This window comes from Muscardinus avellanarius (assembly GCF_963383645.1).
Source record: "Muscardinus avellanarius genome assembly, chromosome: 21".
Lineage (NCBI taxonomy): Eukaryota > Metazoa > Chordata > Mammalia > Rodentia > Gliridae > Muscardinus > Muscardinus avellanarius.
In genome coordinates this window covers 19001630-19019724 of record NC_137807.1, presented here as the reverse complement: position 1 = coordinate 19019724, position 18095 = coordinate 19001630, and the positions used below count along the sequence as shown (strand labels likewise).

At 47.2% G+C, this 18095-nt stretch overlaps 1 protein-coding gene across 2 annotated transcripts in view; it reads right to left on the bottom strand.

Moving 5' to 3' along the window:
• Window positions 1-18095, bottom strand: part of TTC28 (tetratricopeptide repeat domain 28) — a gene marked incomplete at both ends in the record, with an annotated part of 602748 nt that overhangs the window by 229307 nt on the left and 355346 nt on the right. For both annotated transcript variants that reach the window (XM_080717620.1, XM_080717621.1), the window contains one exon: window positions 16924-17054. In XM_080717620.1, the coding sequence (XP_080573746.1) occupies window positions 16924-17054 (131 nt within the window). The remainder of the gene's footprint in view (window positions 1-16923; window positions 17055-18095) is intronic.

Here is an 18095-nt window from a genome sequence, read left to right as displayed (position 1 = left end):
CTACCTCCAGGCTCCATTCCCAGACCTATTTTATATTTTTATTTGGAAACAGGGTCTCTTAAGCCAGCGCGGCTGGCTCCGAACCAGCGCGATCCTCCTGTCTCTGCCTCCCAAGAGCGGGGATGACAAGTGTGCCCACCACGCCCGGCCAAACAAAAAGGAAAGAAAGACAGTGTCTTGAGCTCTAGAGTGATGAGTCCATTCGTGACAAAGGAAAGAGAAGTCACAGAAGAACTTTCAACTAGTTCGGACTATTTGGGCCATGTGACATGAGTCTATGAGAAACGGAATGTTTCCAAAGTGATTTTCTGAAAATCCGCGAGCCCAGCATGAAGACTTTGCAGAGCCCTTCCCACCCTCATGAGGGTTTTTCTTGGAACAAGAGGGAAGGACTTTGATTAAGTCCCCCCGACCTCAGAGCACATTTTTGATGGGACTGTTAATAACCCATCTTGTTGATTCGGCAGTTACTTTCCCTAATCATTTTCCTTGTATGCCGAGAAGGTGGCCCTGAAACACACTAACCCACGTTAGGAACCAGAAACCCGGTCCAGGCTTCACAGGTAGTGAATATTTTTTTTATCCCAGTAATTCTGCGGATGGCTGAGACTTGAGAGAGACAGTCACTGATAGAAATACGCACACTGGAACTTATCCTGTTCTTACGTGGAAATGCCCCTTTCCTCTTGCCTCTTATACTGGAAGGTGATGATTTTTAATCTATGGTGAGAAGGGAGGAGGGGAGGAAACGTACCAAGCCGCGCGTGCCTCCACCCCACGAACGTGGAGTGCGCAAAGGCGGGATCAGGCGGCGGGGCCGCTGGTGCAAGCTGGTAGGTTTGGCTTAGAAAGAGCCAAGTGACTGACCTCTAAATTGAAGCAGCACTGGATAAAAACAAAGTAATTGATCTACAGAAAGTGCCGGGCGTTGGAGGACAGTTTTATAGATGGCTAAGTGAACAACAAAATGGGTGCTGTCACTGCTATTTTTATTATAGGGACACTTCAAATGTATCAGCACTCGGATCTCAGCCAGCCCAAGCGACGGGGTTGTGAAGGAGTGCTATGGTAACGGCAAAGAGGAAAGAGCGCCGCGCATCTGGGTCTGTCTGCGTTAGTAACCAGGTGCGACTGGATAGACAGGTAGCTTTGTGCTGCTGCAAGGACGCCTACTACCAGAAACCACTTCTCCAGTGGATTCCACAGCGAGAGCAGGGCGCGCAGGGCGTTGATGGCACCCCTGTTTTATGAATCAGGGGACAGAGGCTTAGGAACGTTTAAGAAAATTGCCCAAGGTCGCACAACTAGAGGGAGGACTCGGGCACTTTCTGCTTATAAATTCTGATCAGCATGTCTGTTCTTTTATTCTGGTATTTCTAGAAAATTTAGGAATGCTTACTAAGTATTTTTTTCATCTAAGAATCATTTGTAACCTCTTGGTTTGCCTAATATAATAAAATAAAAGAGTCAGGCATGATGGCACGTGCCAGAATCCCAGCTACTTGGGAGGCCAAGGCAAGAGGCCTCGGGTCCAAGGCCAATCTGGGCAGCTTTGTGAGGACTGTGTCGAACTGTTTAAAAAGGGTGGCGGTGCACGTTTGTCATCCCAGTATCCAGGGGCGGAGACCGGAGGATCAGGGTTCGCGGTCAGCCTCAGCTACTCAGTGAGGCCCTTCGCAACTCAGTGAGACCCTGTTTCAAAAATAATAATAAAAAAAGACTAAAAAAAAGGATTGGAATAGCTCAGTGGTAGAGTGCTCGCCTACCATGTAGGAGGCCCTTGGTTCAATCTCCAGTACCAAAAACAAAATAAAATAAAAATATCCTAAAAGATAGTTATAAGGTAAAATTTACACTCAACCAGATATCCCAAATCCTAAAGAAAATCAGTATAATGAACTAATTAGTTAAGTGTTATCAGTGACTGACATGGTAAAAACGTAGAAGCCTGTTGGCACGCGTAACCTCTGTCCCCCAGGAAAGGTCGAAGGCGACGCTGACCCACCTCCGGAGCCGACGGACACCTGGCTACGAGTCTGTGGGAGGAGAAGGATTCAGAAATGAATGCCATAAGCACCTTAACGGGGGTTTGTTGGGGACATGGATTCTCTGTGGAAAGGAGGACTTTGGGTTTCGTGTGTTCTATGGTAATTAGAGGAAAGCGTTTTTATTCAGGGAGAATAAAAGATTCTGATTACTGCTTCAAAAACAGACTGTTTTTTAGTGAAATAGAATTGAAAACAAGAAAGGATCCCTAATTTGGATCTTCTGTAGGAGTGGATGGGAAGGACATTGTTCTTACAATCTATTCTAATCAGATTTTAATTGTTCTAACCCACAATGACATGAAATTGAACAACCTTTAGTAATGCCCTTCCAAAATTAAAATGGACTACAGGAAATTATCATTCCTGCTGTTATTTTTGTTTTGGAAATTATCTTTTTAAAAACTGGACACATGCCGGGCGTGGTGGCGCATGCTTGTAATCCTCGCGCTTGGGAGGCAGAGACAGGAGGATCGCGCAGGTTCGAAGCCAGCAGTGCTGGCTTAGGAGACCCTGTTTCCAAAAATAAAATAGGTCTGGGAGTGTAGTCCGGAGATAGACGGGCTTCCAGGAACCCAAGTACCACCAAAAAAAAAATAAATAAATAAATAAATAAATAAATAAATAAACTGGACACAGGGTAGGTTTCATTTCAGGAAGGATTGACGTTGTATACCAAAAAATGCTATTTCAAGTAGCTAGTAGTACATATTTTATGCTATTTAAAAATGATTCTAATAAAATTAAATTTAAACAACATGGTTCTAAGAGTTACTAGCTAAGTAGTCTTATGAAAAGTAACCCATCCTCGTGAAGATGTTTCGTCATCTGTATAGTAGGAGTAACAGCTCATTTGCAAAACTCGTTTGCTTTGGTTTCTCCAGTCTGGCCCTTAGAATAAGTATGCCCAAAGTTAAACATGGAGTGGGTCCAGGTTCATCCAGCAACTGTTATGTCAGGACCGAAGACAACAGCGGACACACAAACTGCTCTTCTGGACTGGGCTGTACCCGAGGGCAGTGTCACGCAGGCTCCGGGACCCGGATGCTGCCTTCATCCCCACGGGGCAGACTCTGCCTGTCTCTAAGTCTTAACTTTGGCCCTGAATGCTTGGATCACTCTCTCTTGGTTCAGTCACAGTCCCTAATTATGTACTGTCAAGCAAAAGGCTCTGGGGATAACTCAGAGATCCTGTCTCTCTAGGAAACTATGGAACTCTAGCAGACTACCAAGAATTCCGTTCCTGAGCCAGGCACGGAGGTGCACATCTCCGGACTTGGGGGGCTGAGGCAGTGGGTTGGAGGCCAGCCTCAGCAATTTTAGCGAGCCCCTCAGCAACTTGGCATCATCTAGTAGAATTTTCTAATAGAAAAATTTAAAGGTCCCCATTGGGACCTATAATCCCAGTGGGAGGCTGAGACAGGAGAATTATAGGTTTGAGGCCAGTGCATGATAACGTAGTGAGACCCTGTGTCAAAATATAAAATAAAATAGGCCTGGGGTATAGCTCAGGGGTAGAGTGCTCCTAGGCTCAATCCCTAGTTCCAAAATAAAAAGAAACATTTGTGCTGTCTGATACGGCAGTCACTAGCCATATCGGGCTACTAAACACCTAAAAGATAGTTACTAGGACTAGGACACTGAATTTTTAAATTTTATTTCAGTAAAGTAACCACATGTGGCTGACAGCTACTGTGTTGGGTGATTCTGCTCTAAACACAGTCTAACTGGTCTCCTGTTTCACAGGCACTGAAATGGCAACCCAGGAAGCCTCCAGAGAGGCCTCCCACGGAAAGCCGGGGTTGGAGCTAGACCTAGTTTCTAATCTGAAATTCTTCCATGCTATAGGAGAAGCGACTGCCCAGTGTCACAGCTGGAAGAGGACAACTAAAATCACACTGCTGATAAAGCAGAACTAGAAAAAGATCGCTGGAGAAAAGAGTGGCGGAGGGAGAGTGATCTGCAAACACCACAGGAGACGGGCGTTCCCAGGCGCTCACCGGCATGCGCCGCCTTTGGAAGTGGTGACTACTTTAGCAGCAGGTGAACAGACAACTCATTCTGGGTCCAAAAGGGCTGAGCAGCTGAGACAGAACCCAAGGCACAGGGAGTAGAATCGAGAGTGGACCCTCCCCGCAGCCGTCACGGGGCCACTTTCCAGCTCTCACGTCGGCAGGGATTCGAGCTACAATTTAGCAGCGCCGTTCATTTCTCAAAAGCCCGAAAGACAGACACCCCAGGAGCGACTGCCGAGCCTTCCCCGCCGACAGTGCTCCCTCGAGCACATGCTTCTCTGCTGCATGGAATGCTTCTGCGTTACAGCCCACTCTCTCGTGCCAGCAGAAGTGAATGATTACCTCACCTGCATTCTTCCTCTCGGTCTTTCTTACACGCGCAATACACGCACACACACACACTACACGCATGCACGCACTGCAAACATTCGTGTGGATTTCATATTAGCAAGACTGCACATTCCGTAATAATACACACGGCATGAAAATGTCTGCAAGAAGCTCCAAGAAAAATAGCATTGTTTTTGGAGAAAGTGCTGTGGTTAGGATGATGTCATCAAAAGCCCTCCAATTAATTTCCTGTAGCCACATCCTACAGGAAACCCAGAAGGCTCGATTTCCTCACAAAGCAGCCTTCCTTCTTCCTTCTTCCTTCCTCCTTCCTTCCTTCCTCCTTCCTTCCTTCCTCCTTCTTTCCTTCCTTCTTCCTTCCTTCCTTCCTTCTTCCTTCCTTCCTTCCTTCTTCCTTCCTTCCTTCCTTCTTCCTTCCTTCCTTCCTTCTTCCTTCCTTCTATCTTCCTTCCTTCCTTCCTTCCTTCTTTCTTCCTTCCCTCCTTCTTTCTTTCTGGTCAGTAACTATTCGCACAAACCCACAGGTGTCACAAACTGGTAATGATTACGACCCACCTTTACCATTCACAACCACAAAGAATCAAATTTCCCTGTAAAAGATCTTTTATGTGAGAGGCTCTGTCAAAATATAAAGAAGGTCCTGATGGAATGTGAATTTCAGATTTTAGTTACTAACAAACAAAATTAATTGCAACAAAAGAAAAGATTTGCTGAGTGTGATGGCGCCCACCAGTAATCCCAGTACCTGGGAGGCTAAGACAGGAGGCTCCAGGCCAGCCTCAGCAACTTAACAAGCTCCTAGAAACTTAGAGAGACCCTGTTCCAAATAAAAAATAAATAAAATAGGGCTGAGCTGCAGCTGAGACGTAGAATGCCCCTAGGTGCATTCCTCAGTAGGAGAGAAGGAAGAGAGGGAGGAAGAGAGGGAGGGAGGGAGGGAGGGAGGGAGGGAGGGAGGGAGGGAGGGAGGGAGAGAGAGAGAGACAGAGAGAGACAGAGAGAGACAGAGGAGAGAACCCTTAGTATTTACTGGTTGGCTTCCTGTCCAATTCTGCGTAAAACAAGACCACCAGTCCTAAGAAGCAAAAGGAAGGGCGTCCTCTTTGCCTGCTGTCCCCAGGTCCACACGCATTCATCAGCACCGGCCTGGACACCAGGAGGCTGGCCAGGAGGCGGAGCTCCTGCAGGGCAAGGACAATAGCAAAGTCATCTTCACACCCACTGGGATCGCAGCACCTGGCACGGCACCACCGCAATAACGCTGAGCGGAAGAATGGATGTGATCGTCAATACAAATAAGCACTGTCCTCCCTCCAGAAGTTCCCAGCTAGCCAGCGGGGAGCGCCACACGGCACAAAAGTAAATGGAAGGGCAACGACCGAGAGATCTCATCTCTCCGAGGACCGCAGCGTGCTGTTGAGTGGGACCATCTCGAGATTAACAGCAAGCCTGCGATGGCTAGAACGGCCACTCTGGTGTATGAATCGGGGACTCTTTAAATGTTGAATGTGCACTGGCTGGACACCAAGTCCAAGGACAGAAGAGAGCACCACTGACTAGCAAGCGGCCTCCATCAGACAAGAACGTCCGCAGAGCAGAGCGAGATGAAAAGCAAACTATGGGATGGAAGGAAATGTTCAAACCATATATTCGATGCGGGGTTAATATCCAAAATGTGTAAGCTACTCACAGAAGGCAACAGTAAAACCCCCAAATAACCCAATTAGAAAATGGGCAAGACACTTTTTTAAAGAAGGCATTGGCCATGGAAAATAGGCAAGTGAGAGGTGCTGGCCATCACTAGCCACGAGGGAATAAGAAGCCGAATGATGGTGGGGAGAGAACACAGCACCATCTCAACATGGGACGGAGGGCGCGGAGGGGGCGGGGCACCGAGTGCTGTGTGCACGTGTGTCAAGATCACTACCGACTACATTACCATGGAAAGCTATCCTGCACCAATAAATAAAAAATAAAATGATTGTGGAGGCGGGCGTGGGGGCGCACACTTGTCATCCCAGCATTCGGGAGGCTGAGACCGGAGGATTGTGCTTTGTGAGCAGCCTCAGCTACTTAGTGAGGCCCTTCGCAACTCAGTGAGACCCTGTTTCAAAATAAAGAATAAAAAATAGGGCTGGGGGTGTAGCTTGGAGGAAGAATGCCCCTGGGTTCCATCCCCAGACCTGCAAAAATAAAAATAAAAATAAATAAATTAATAAATAATAAATAAGATCGGAGGATGTCACCTTGCACCTGTTGGAGGGCTATTATATAAAAAAAATGTAGAGAAATCAGGCATGGGAGTGCACACCTATGATCCCCATACCTGAGAGTTTGAGATAGGAGGACCACAGGTTCAAAGCCAGACTCAACAATGTAATGAGACTCTTAGCAACTTGGTGAAGCCTGTTTCCAAATACAAAACAAAACAGGGCCAAGGAGCAGCTCGGAGTTAGAGTGCCCCTGAGTTCCATCCCCAGCATTACACATACACAAAACAAAAAATAAAGTGACAGATTAGAAAAAGAGCAGAGCCAACAAGTATTGGTGAGGGTACAGAGAAAAGGAAAGTCTGTACACTGTTGGCGGGAATGTGAGTTGGTGCAGCAGTTATGCAAAAGAGTATGGAGGGTCCTCGAAAGACTAAAAATACAACAAACCAGCAATCCCACTACTGGGCGTATAGCCCAGGGAAAGGGCATCATTGTGCCACAGAGATGTCTGCACACCCGCATTTACTGCAGCACCACTCACGAAAGCCAAGCTCTGGGACAGGAAAGATGTCCATCAATGGTTGAATGGATTTTTAAAATATGGTATGTGTCTATAATGGAATATTATTCAGCCACTAAAATAGAAAGTCTGTCATTTGCAGCAACCTGTATGGAACTGGAGACATTACGTTAAGTGAAACAAGCCAGGCAGAGAAAGACAAGCACTGCCTGTCCTCACCCACTTGTGGAAGCAGAGAGGTCTCTAGAGGCTAAGAAGGGGAGGGAGGGAGAGACAGAGGCCAGAGACAGGCACCAAGTCCAGGGAGATGGGAGGAAGCAGTTCTCAGTCCTAGAGCAACTCGGGGCGCGATACTCTGGTGTTTCAGAATAACTCAAGGAGCAGCGTTTGAAGCTCCCGGCACAGAAATGGTCTGTAAGACGGGATTGCGGATCACCTCATTCCTTCACTGCACTTGGCCATGGACCGAGTTCTCATACTGTACGCCTAAGTACAAACGTCACATGTCAATCAAAAACATAAAAATGCCAAACTATACTTATTTTCTTAGCATGAAAAAATTTAAAAAGGGAAACAAAACCATACATTTCTGTGTGTGTGTCTCTGTGTGTGTATACTTAAGTGCATAGAAAATATGCTAGAATCTCACTGTTCAATAAAAATATAAGCCACGAATGTAATTTAAGCTTTCTAGTAACCACTAAAAATGTTAAAAATGAAAAATAAATTTGATTTTATTAACATACCTTATTTAACTCAATATATAAAATATTACCAGTATATTATAATAAATATAAAAACTTAGTGGACATACTTTGCAATCTCTATATTCATCCTGAGTCTTAAAGTCTACAGTACAAATTACATTTATAGTACATCTCAATTCAAACTACTCATATTTTATTATTTATTTGTTTGTTTGGTTTTTTTTTTTTTTTTGGTGGTACTGGGGTAGAACCCAGAGGCTTTCTACCTCCGAGCTATACTCCCAGACCTATATTTTATATTTTATTTGGAAACAGGGTCTCACTCAATTGCTGAGAGCCTCACTAAGTAGCTGAGGCTGGCTTCGAACCTGCGCGATCCTCCTGTCTCAGCCTCCCAAGCGCGGGGATGACAAGCGCGCGGATGACAAGCGCGCGCCACCACGCCCGACTGTTTGTTTTAGTACTGGGGACTGAACCCAGGGGCATTCTACCCCTGAGCTATATGCTCAGTCCTTTTGGTTTACTTATTTATTTATTTATTTTTATTTATTTATTTTCAGAGACATGGAATTTTCTTTAGGAAAGTAGGAAATACACATTGAAGGGAGAATGGGAATCCCCCCAAAGTGAGAGAGGCCTATTTTTTACTTTTGAAGCAGGGTGTTGATGAGGTGCTGAGAGTCTCACGACGCTGCTGAGGAGGCTGTGAACCTGGGATCCTCCTTTCTCAGCCTCCCAAGTACTAGATTGCGGGTACACACCACTGCACCCGGCCAAAAACGCTCAATAGCCTCACGTGATAATAGCTTTCATGGTGGAGAGCACAAATCCAGTGTAACTCCAAACTGGTGACGGGAGGTGCTTTTTCAAAAGATAGTGTTTTAATCTCTTACACCAGTAACTCACATATGTTACTTAAATGTATATATTATAAACTGTAACAAGGAAAAGGGGAAATACAGATGGCTAAGCAAATAACCCTCTTCCCAGGGCAGCTGACACCTGGGTCAAGGAGGAAGCAGGAGAAAAAAAAAATTAAAAATATCATCTACAATAACAAACACACAAGTTTGAGAATGAAATTAAGGAAAGACAAGCAGTTGTCTTTCCTTGACACTGAAAAGTATAAAAGCAGAGCTGGAAGAGATGTGTATGGCCTAAGTGGAGAAATATTCCATGTTTATGTCATTTAAGACTCAGATATATTTATGGTCTCGAGGCTATTCCAGCCAGAATTCCAGCAGGACGTTTGAGGGAGGAAGGTGGAGGGACGGGCTGATCCTAAAACAACACACACATGCACGCGCTCGTGCGCACGGAGGGATGGGCTGATCCTAAAACAACACACACATGCACGCGCTCGTGCACCCGGAAGCCGGAGTGCCAGAGGACCTTGATTAGAACAGCTGCGACCATCATTATGAGCTATCTGCACGGATTTAAAAGTCCCAGCAGGGCTGGGATGTGGCCCAAGGTTTGCTACAGTCAAGGGGCAATGTGCTACAGGCACAGATAGAGAGGTCAGCAGGGGGGCGCGCAGAGCTCTGGATACTTCATACCTAGCCGGGCGGTGCTGCGCCGCAATCCCCGACCTTGGGAGGCCGGGACAGGAAGATCCCAAGCTGACGTGGGCAGCCCCGACAACTAGCGAGGCAATCAACTCAGCCAGATTCTGGCTCAAAAGGTGCAGCCCAGAGGTAGAATGCCCCTGGGTTCGGTCCCCAGTACCTCCCCCAAAATAACACTTTTATTCTTTACTATTTTTTTGTGGTGGTACTAAGGATTAAACTCAAGGGCATTCTACCTCTGCGCTACACCCCCAGTCCTATTTAATTGTTTATTTTGAAACAGGGTCTCACTAAGTTGCTGAGGGCTTCACTAAGTAGCTGAGGCTGGCTGCAACCCTGCGGCCCTGGAGTCTCAGCCTCCTAAGCACGGGGATTTCAGGCGTGTGTCCCCACGCTCGGCCCTTTCTTCCTTTCACACAGGAGCAACCAGTGCTCCTCCTGAACCCCAGCTCGGGGCCAGATGGAAATTCACACGGAGGAAACTGTCTCAACTTTGACCTCAACCTCAAACCTAACATGAAAGCCAGCTCCAGGCGGCAGCAGAGCCCATTGCAGCTGGTGGACAGCGCAGCCTCCTGGAGAGCTGCTTCAGGGCCCTGGGCTCACAAAGGTCCTCTCATCTGCACACAGCAGGCGAGAAGGAAGGACTTCGCAGCAGCAAAGACAGGGCTGAGAGAGCGCTTCGGCGGCGAGGAAGTGGGTCCGACTAACTCTGAGGAAGTGGAGCCCTGCAGAGGCCAGGGCGGGCACAGACAGCGGCGCGAGCAGCAGCCAGCCGCACAGATGGCGGCTCGTGACACACCCTGGCAAGGTAACAAAGGGTGGGCTTCATCCTCAGGGCAACAGGAAGCTGTCCAAGGCTTTTCAAGTGACCCGCTGGCACAAGCCTGTGATCCCAGGACTTGGGGGCTGAGTGGGAAAGACCATAGGTTCAAGGCCAGACTCCACAATGGAGTGGAGCTCTGTTTCAAAAGAAAAAAGAAAAAGGGCTGGGGGTGTAGCTCGGAGGTAACACCTGGGTTCAATCCGCAGTACTGCACACACAGATGGAAGTGGCAGTTTGGGGGGCGTTCTACCTCTAAGCTACATTCCCATGTCTGCTTTAGTTTTTATTTTGAAACTATATCTCACTAAGTTGTTGAGGGCCTCACTGAGCTGAGGCTGGCCACAGACCTACGATCCCCCTGTCTCAGCCTCCCAAGTATTGGGATTACAGGCCACCATGCCCAGGTACAAAAGACAATTAGATGATCAGAACTAAAATTGACAAAGATAACTCAAAGAGCTCTGTAGAAGATGGCTGGGTAGAGAAGTGACTAGAACCAGGGCCAACTTAAGAAAGGGGTTTTGAAATTAGAGTATTTGTATACTCCAGTGGCCTCAGGGGTAGGAAAAGCCATCTGACAAAATAAGCAGCACTTTACCCAGGAGTGCCCAGATTACCTGAATATTTGGGGGAGATAATTTCACAGTAAAATAAACACCAATACTATGTAGTCACACACGGTGAACATGTAGATTATTATTTTTGTTTTTTGGTGGTACTGGGGGAGGAACCCAGGGGCTTTCTACCTCCGGGCTATACTCCCAGACCCATTTTATATTTTATTGGAAACAGGGTCTCACTAAGTTGCTGAGAGCCTCACTAAGTAGCTGAGGCTGGCTTCGAACCTGCGCGATCCTCCTGTCTCAGCCTCCCAAGCACAGGGATGACAAGCGTGCCCACCACGCCCGGCAACGTGTAGATTATTAAATGACAACGGGGACGACAAGGCCAGGAATAGCAGGAGCTCCCCCGCGTCCTCGCTGTGTCTCGGGGCTGTGCTGGGCGAGCATTCCTGCGAGGTGACTCAGGTAGTTTTCACGCACTAAGCGAGTTAACCACACACCTGGCTACCTGTGAATTATTCACTCAGACGCTGTACTGTGTTTCCACATTCCTTTTTCTATTTACTTTTAACTAGTTTCTATTAGAGATGAGCAGTCCCACGTATTGGTGCATTGGTGATGATATGATTTGGAACAACTGCTTTAGAAGCACCGCGTAAGTGTGACTGGAGACGCAGTGGAGGGAGTGAAGGGCCTTCATCAAATGCCGTGTGCCGGGCGCGTTAACAGGCAAAGCAGGAGCGTCCCAGCGCCATCGGTGTATGTAGGAGTTGGACAGCCAGGCGCGCGGCGCACATCTGAAACCCCGTCCTTGGGAGGCTGAGACAGGAGGACCGCAGGTTCACCCACAGCCTCAGCAACTTGGTGAGGCTCCAGTAACTTGGTGAGATCCTGTTTCCAAATAAAAAATAAAATAGGGTCTGGGGGTATAGCTTGGAGGTAGAAGGCCCCTGGGTTCTACCCCCAGTGCCACATACCACAATAAATAAATAAATAAACAAATAAATAAATAAATAAGGGATACTTTTCAGGGCCACATGGTAATAACTGGCAGAGCCAAAATTCAAGCCCAAGTTTGTCAAACATCTAAATCCATATTCTCCACTATATGGAAATAAACCTAGGTATTCACGGCAGCTGCTTCAGGCTCAGCTCACACACCCAGGCAGTATATACCCTTTCTCCATTAACAAGCATCGAGAGAGCCAGGCATGGTTGCACATAGCTGTAATCTCAGTACTTGGGAGTCTGAGACAGGAGGATGGCAGGTTTGAGGCCAACCTCAGACACTAAATGAGACTCTCAGCAACCTATTGAGACCCTGTTTCAAGAAAAAATGAGAGGGACTAGGGTGTAGCTCAGAGGAAAAAGCCATTGGGTTCAATCTCTAGTACAAAAAAAAGTAATAAATGATGTACAGCAGACAGGAGGAAAGAGGAAAAAGATTTTTCCAACAGAAAGAGGAGACCCCAGTAGCCAACCAAACATAAGAAAGAAAAGAGGGGTGCTGGGCGATGGGGGAGCAGCAAAGGCAGACGCAAAGGCAGAAGCAGAAGGAGCAGACAGAAGGCCGCGGCCTGACCTCGCTGAAGGCGTGTCCGGGAGGCAGCTGCAGGGAGCAGAGGGCCGCTGGGAGAGAAACCAGACTGATGAGAACACGTTTAGAGCCATCAGCATATCTGCATATCAGATTTCTTGAACAGAGAACGGCATCTTTAGTGCGGTGTAATTTATGCACTCTTGTGACAATTAATATTAGCTCACAGGAAGGTCTCTGGGGGCACCTAAAAATTAATTTTGAAATCATTAAAGCAGACAGAAGGTTAGCAAGAATGAAAAATCCTGTGGAGAAGGTATCACCTGCCCTATTAAGTATCTGTGAGTAATTGCATAAAATAGAAACCTATTGTCTCTGCAAGGTAAGTGCACGAACTGGTTTCAGGCTGCGATCTTGCTACCCGAGGAAATTCTTACACGATTCCAGCCCAAAATACAGGCGTTAGGAAGACACGGGTTGGCCTTCCCAGATATCTCTCATAGCACTTGCAGGGGTTAATTTGTGCTTCTAACGCTGGTACTCTGCATTTTATTTCAATATAAAAATAAGGTGGCTGGACGTAGCGACACACACCTGAATCCCAGTATTAAGGACAGAGACAGGAGAATCTCAGGTTCATGGCCTCAGCAACTCATGAGAGCCTTTTTTAAAAAATAAAATGGCTGTGGAGGTCCCTCAGAAGTAGAAGGCCTCTGAGTTCAATCCTCAGAATCACTCAAGAAAAGAAAGAAAAAGAAAGGCAATCTGGTGTGATGGTACAAGCCTGTAATTTCCAGTATTTGGAAGGCTGAGACAGGAGGATCACAAGTTCGAGGCCACCCTCAGTAATGGAGAGAAACTCTCAATAACCTTGTAAGACCCTGTTCTAAACAAAAAATAAAAAAGTCTGGGGTGTAGCTTGGAGGTAGAAGTCCCCTCGGGTCAACCACACACACACACACACACACAGAGCAAAGGGGCCAACAAGATACAATAAAGGTCACACCATACCAGGTAAGAACAGGGTCAACAGAAAGTACACTCTCTGCACTCTTTACACTGGAGAGGGTATAACCGCAACTTGACAGAGTTCTCGGAGTTCTGACTGGTAGGCTATAACATAAGGACAGAAACGTGCAAATCTATCACTATTTGCAGACAACTTTCATTACAAGAAAATCAACAAAAATTTATGAGCTATTATAAGCGAGTCTCCATATGGCTATAGAACAGCAAAGATAAACATCTTTCCTATACACCATCAAATTACAATTTAAAGATGAAAAAGTAGCCCATTTCTAGTAAAATATCTCACCAGAATATATATCAATGAGGGGTCATAAAGAAAAAGAATAACTGTAGCCAGGCGTGGTGGCACATGCCTGTAATCCCAATACTTGGGAGGCTGAGACAGGAGGATCACAGGCTCGAGGACAGCCTCAGCAACTTGGAGAGACCCTGTTTCAAAATAAAAGATAAAATAGGGCTTGGGGGTGTAGCTAAGAGGTAGAATGCCCCCTGGGTTCCATCCCTAGCACCAAAGGAGAAAAATAAATAAGTAAATAAATAAATAAGTGGAGAAAAAGAGTAGAATGAATATTTAAAAGATACCATTTATCCACACAATATCATGATAAGTAAATATAATAGAATACCAATAAAAATCCCAATGAAAGAGTCTCCAAAATTTAATAAAATGATTTTAAAATTCATTGGTGGGGTAGGGAGCAGAATATCTTGGACATTTTTCAAACGAATAATGGTATAGTCCTTGTAGCCAATACTAAACCCCTAAAAGTCTTCCCACCCTGTACAGTAATTGAGCTAATACATGTCAAAGGCTAGAGAGAACAGATTTTAATGCACTTTGACATATTTATCCTTCTGCGAGCCTCCCTGAACAGCCTTTCTATATAACCATGCTACTTTATAAGCTCTTAAACCAGCCTCTCACTTCCTTGTTTGCTTGTTTGGTTTTGTGTTTTGGTGTTGGTACTGGAGATTGAGCCTAAAGGCATTCTCCTCTGAGTTACACTCCCCCAGACTTTGGTTTGTTTGTTTGCTTGTTTGTTGGAAACAAGAACCACTAGGTTGTAAGGCCTCACTAAGTTGCTGAGGCTGGCCTTGAACCTGTGATCCTCCTGTCTCAGGCTCCCGGGTGCTAGGATTATAGGCCTAGACGCCCGGCTCTGCCCTCACTTCTTAACATCCTTGGCATACTTGTCTGGAGGAGGCTGGTTCCTCTGCGTTCCTGAGTATCACAGTCAGGTCCGCTGGCCTCACCTGGCTCGGAGCAGCTGTGGACCTCCCAAGGGCAGCGGGTGAGAAAGAGGCGCAGTCGGGTCACTCGCCAGAGAGGCCACAGCCCTCCTCGGCCGTGGCGGCTGGCTTGCTTTTTAGTTTTGTTTTGTTTTTTTCTTTTCTTTTTTCTTTCTTTCTTTCTTTTGTTTTTAATGGTACTGGGGATGGAACCCAGTGGCATTCTACCTCTAAGCTATACCCCAGCTCGCTCGCTCTCTCTCTCTCTCTCTCTCTCTCTCTCTCTTTCTTTTTCTTTCTCTCTTTCTTTGGTGGTACTGAGGTTCCTGGAAGCCCTTCTACCTCCAGGCTACACTCCCAGACCTATTTTATATTTTTATTTGTAAACAGGGTCTCCTAAGCCAGCGCGGCTGGCTTCGAACCTGCGCGATCCTCCTGTCTCCGCCTCCCAAGCGCGGGGATGACAAGCGTGCCCACCGCGCCCGGCTTTTATTCTCTGTTTTGAAACCAGGTCTCACTGAGTTGCAAAGGGCCTCGTCAAGGTAGCTGAGGCTGGCCGCGAACTGTGGTCCTCCTGTCTCAGCCTCCCAAATGTTGAGATTACGAGCTTGTGCCACCGCGCCTGGCTGCTTTACTCGTGTGTTTTTAGAGGGATCTGGCTATGTTGCCCGGGCTGGTCTGGCGTCCTGGCTCAAGGGAGCCTCCTGACTCGCCCCCGAGAGGTCAGGACGATGTCCCGGGCCGCGCCTGGCTCGCTCTGGCTTTCCAAGGCTTGTTCCTTCCCCGATTCCTTCAGCTGATGTGCCTGGCCACCTTCCAGAGACCTGAAGTTGTTGGGTCTTTTTTTTTTTTTTTTGTGGTACTGGGGTGGAACCCAGAGGCTTTCTACCTCCGGGCTGTACTCCCAGACCTATTTTATATTTTATTTGGAAACAGGGTCTCAATACATTGCTAAGAGCCTCACTAAGTAGCTGAGGCTGGCTTTGATCCTCCTGTCTCAGCCTCCCAAGCGCGGAGATTACAAGCATGCGCCACCACACCCGGCTTGTTGAATCTTTTAAATAATATAATTAATTTTTATAATGTTTCATAATGGAGATCTGAGATGTAAATGTGACTAAACATATTTCTCAACATATAAATTGATGTGTAAACTTACCATTTACTGGTTAAAAGTAACCTCCATTATCTCAGGATTCCTTATGTCCTCATAATCTCATAATTCAACTTCTTTCTTTCTTTCTTCTTTTTTTTTTTTTTTTTTTTGCAGTACTAGGGATAGAACCCAGGAACATTCTACCTCCAAACTATACCCCCAGCTCTATTTTTCATTCTTTATTTTGAAACAAGGCCTCACTAAGTTGCAGAGGGCCTCACTAAATAGCTGAGGCTGTCCCAGAACCCAGATCCTCCTATCTCAGCCTCCAGAATGCTGGGATGACAAGTGTGCGCCACCACGCCCAGCTAATTCAATTATTCTTAAGAACATACTGTACACTAATGGTTTACAAAAGTCAGAAAGCACAAGCAATAGAAAATTATCTCTGCAATCAACCCTTTCTTCTTTACTAATATTATAATAAAAACTATCACTTAGAAAAGATCGTTATGGAATGCCATATGGAATTCCAGACACGATGCGCGCGCTCTACCTACAGCATTACAGCCCGCGACTGTGTCCGGAATAAACAGATGGCCGGCGCTGGGGAAGAACGCAGAGGAGAAAGAGGGGAGCAAGTCAGAACGTCCCCCGAGTCCCCCTGCCCGGAGCCGGCAGAGCTGGTTCTACAGACCCCGGCCACACCCTCTCTCTGTCCTGTCGCAGCCACCGGACATCAACTTTGTGAGACTATCACATCCCATTTCATTAGAAACACTGGGCGGGCCTTTTTTTATCCTTACAACTTGGGTCTCTCAATACACTGAACATGTTTCTATTACAAGCATTAAAAATCTACTGCAGAAACAGGACACAGGGTCCCAGTAAGCGCACCAGGCCCCAAGTAAAGCAAACTGATTGCTCCTCACAATTAAACGAACGCGCTGCAGTATACGGCTTGTGGCTAACTGGACACATCGACTCCTAGCCGTCCACGCAAGTGCCCAAGCGTCACCTCCTGAGGCCAGGGACAAGGTCCTACTATCTGTCTCCACCAAGGCCCAAGTGCAGGAGACGCCCAGCACCTGACTGGTGATGAGAGACAGAATCAACGATGGCCAGCTCTGACGTGCCATTTTAGGGACCTGCAATCGTTTGGGACAGGTAAACAGACGCCATGCTTCCAAGACAGCCGCGCCCGGCGCTCAGCCAGCCCCTACCTCCCGGTCTTTGAGCTTCATGGCGAGAACCAGCTGGTGCCGGTGGTTGGCGAGGGCCTCCCGGTAGTTTCCTCTCGAGAAGAATGCAGAGCCCAGATTCCCATGAGCCCGGCATTCTCCTGTCTGGTCACCTGAATTGGATTAAACAAACAGACATGAGATCTCTAAGTGACAGCAGTATTGATGGTATACAAAGGTCCTCTGAGTTTAAGAGGCACAGATCACTAGGTAAGATCTCACTGACCTTTAGAAAAGCATTTAAAATGCTCCTATGTCCACGGCATGGGAAGCTAAGGTCCCAAAATGGAATGAAACCTGGACAACTGTTTCTACTGTTGACACCCAGCTGTAGGCCAGGGCCCGGGGTGCCCTGGAAATTAGAGGTTAAAGACCAGCACAAAAGGCTGCTATCTGACTCGCCAGTCTCTCTGTTAATGACCCTGGATTCTCAACAATTATCAGCTCATGGGCTGGGCCATTCACCTCCAAGCCTGCTCTATGGACTGCTTCTTTACCACCGCACGGATCCAGAGTCACCGTGCCCCTCTCTTCCTGCAAGGCCTTCGACAGTGCCGCAGTGACCGTCTGTGTCAGGAGCCCACTTATCTTGCAAGCCAAGAGGCGGGCACAGAGAGCTTAGGGCACGTCTGAAGCCACACGGCGAGTGAGCAGCAGGCCCGCTCACAGATTTGAAGCCAGTGACTCTGTGTTCATTCTTTTTTTTTTTTTTTTTTTTTTTTTTTTTGTGGTACTGGGGTTCCTGGAAGCCCTTCTACCGCGGGGCTACACTCCCAGACCTATTTTTATATTTTTGGAAACAGGGTCTCTTAAGCCAGCGCGGCTGGTTCCAAACCACCGCGATCCTCCTGTCTCCGCCTCCCAAGAGCAGGGATTACAAGCGTGCGCCACCACGCCCGGCAGTTCTGTTTTCATTCTGAGTTGCCCTCCATGGGGCTGCAGAGTCCTCTGTGCGAGGGGACAGGACAGGGCAGAAGCTGAGCCCCAGGGCAGGACTCAGCCGATGGCGGGCTTTGCTTGCTGCTCTCTCGCTGAGGCCCCCAGAGGTTGGCAGGTGCATACGTCAGGCCACCCCTGTCGGCCTCTGGGAGCCTCCGTGCCTTGTTACATGCACAGCCAGAGAGACTCCCGCTGTCTAAAACAGAGAACGTTCC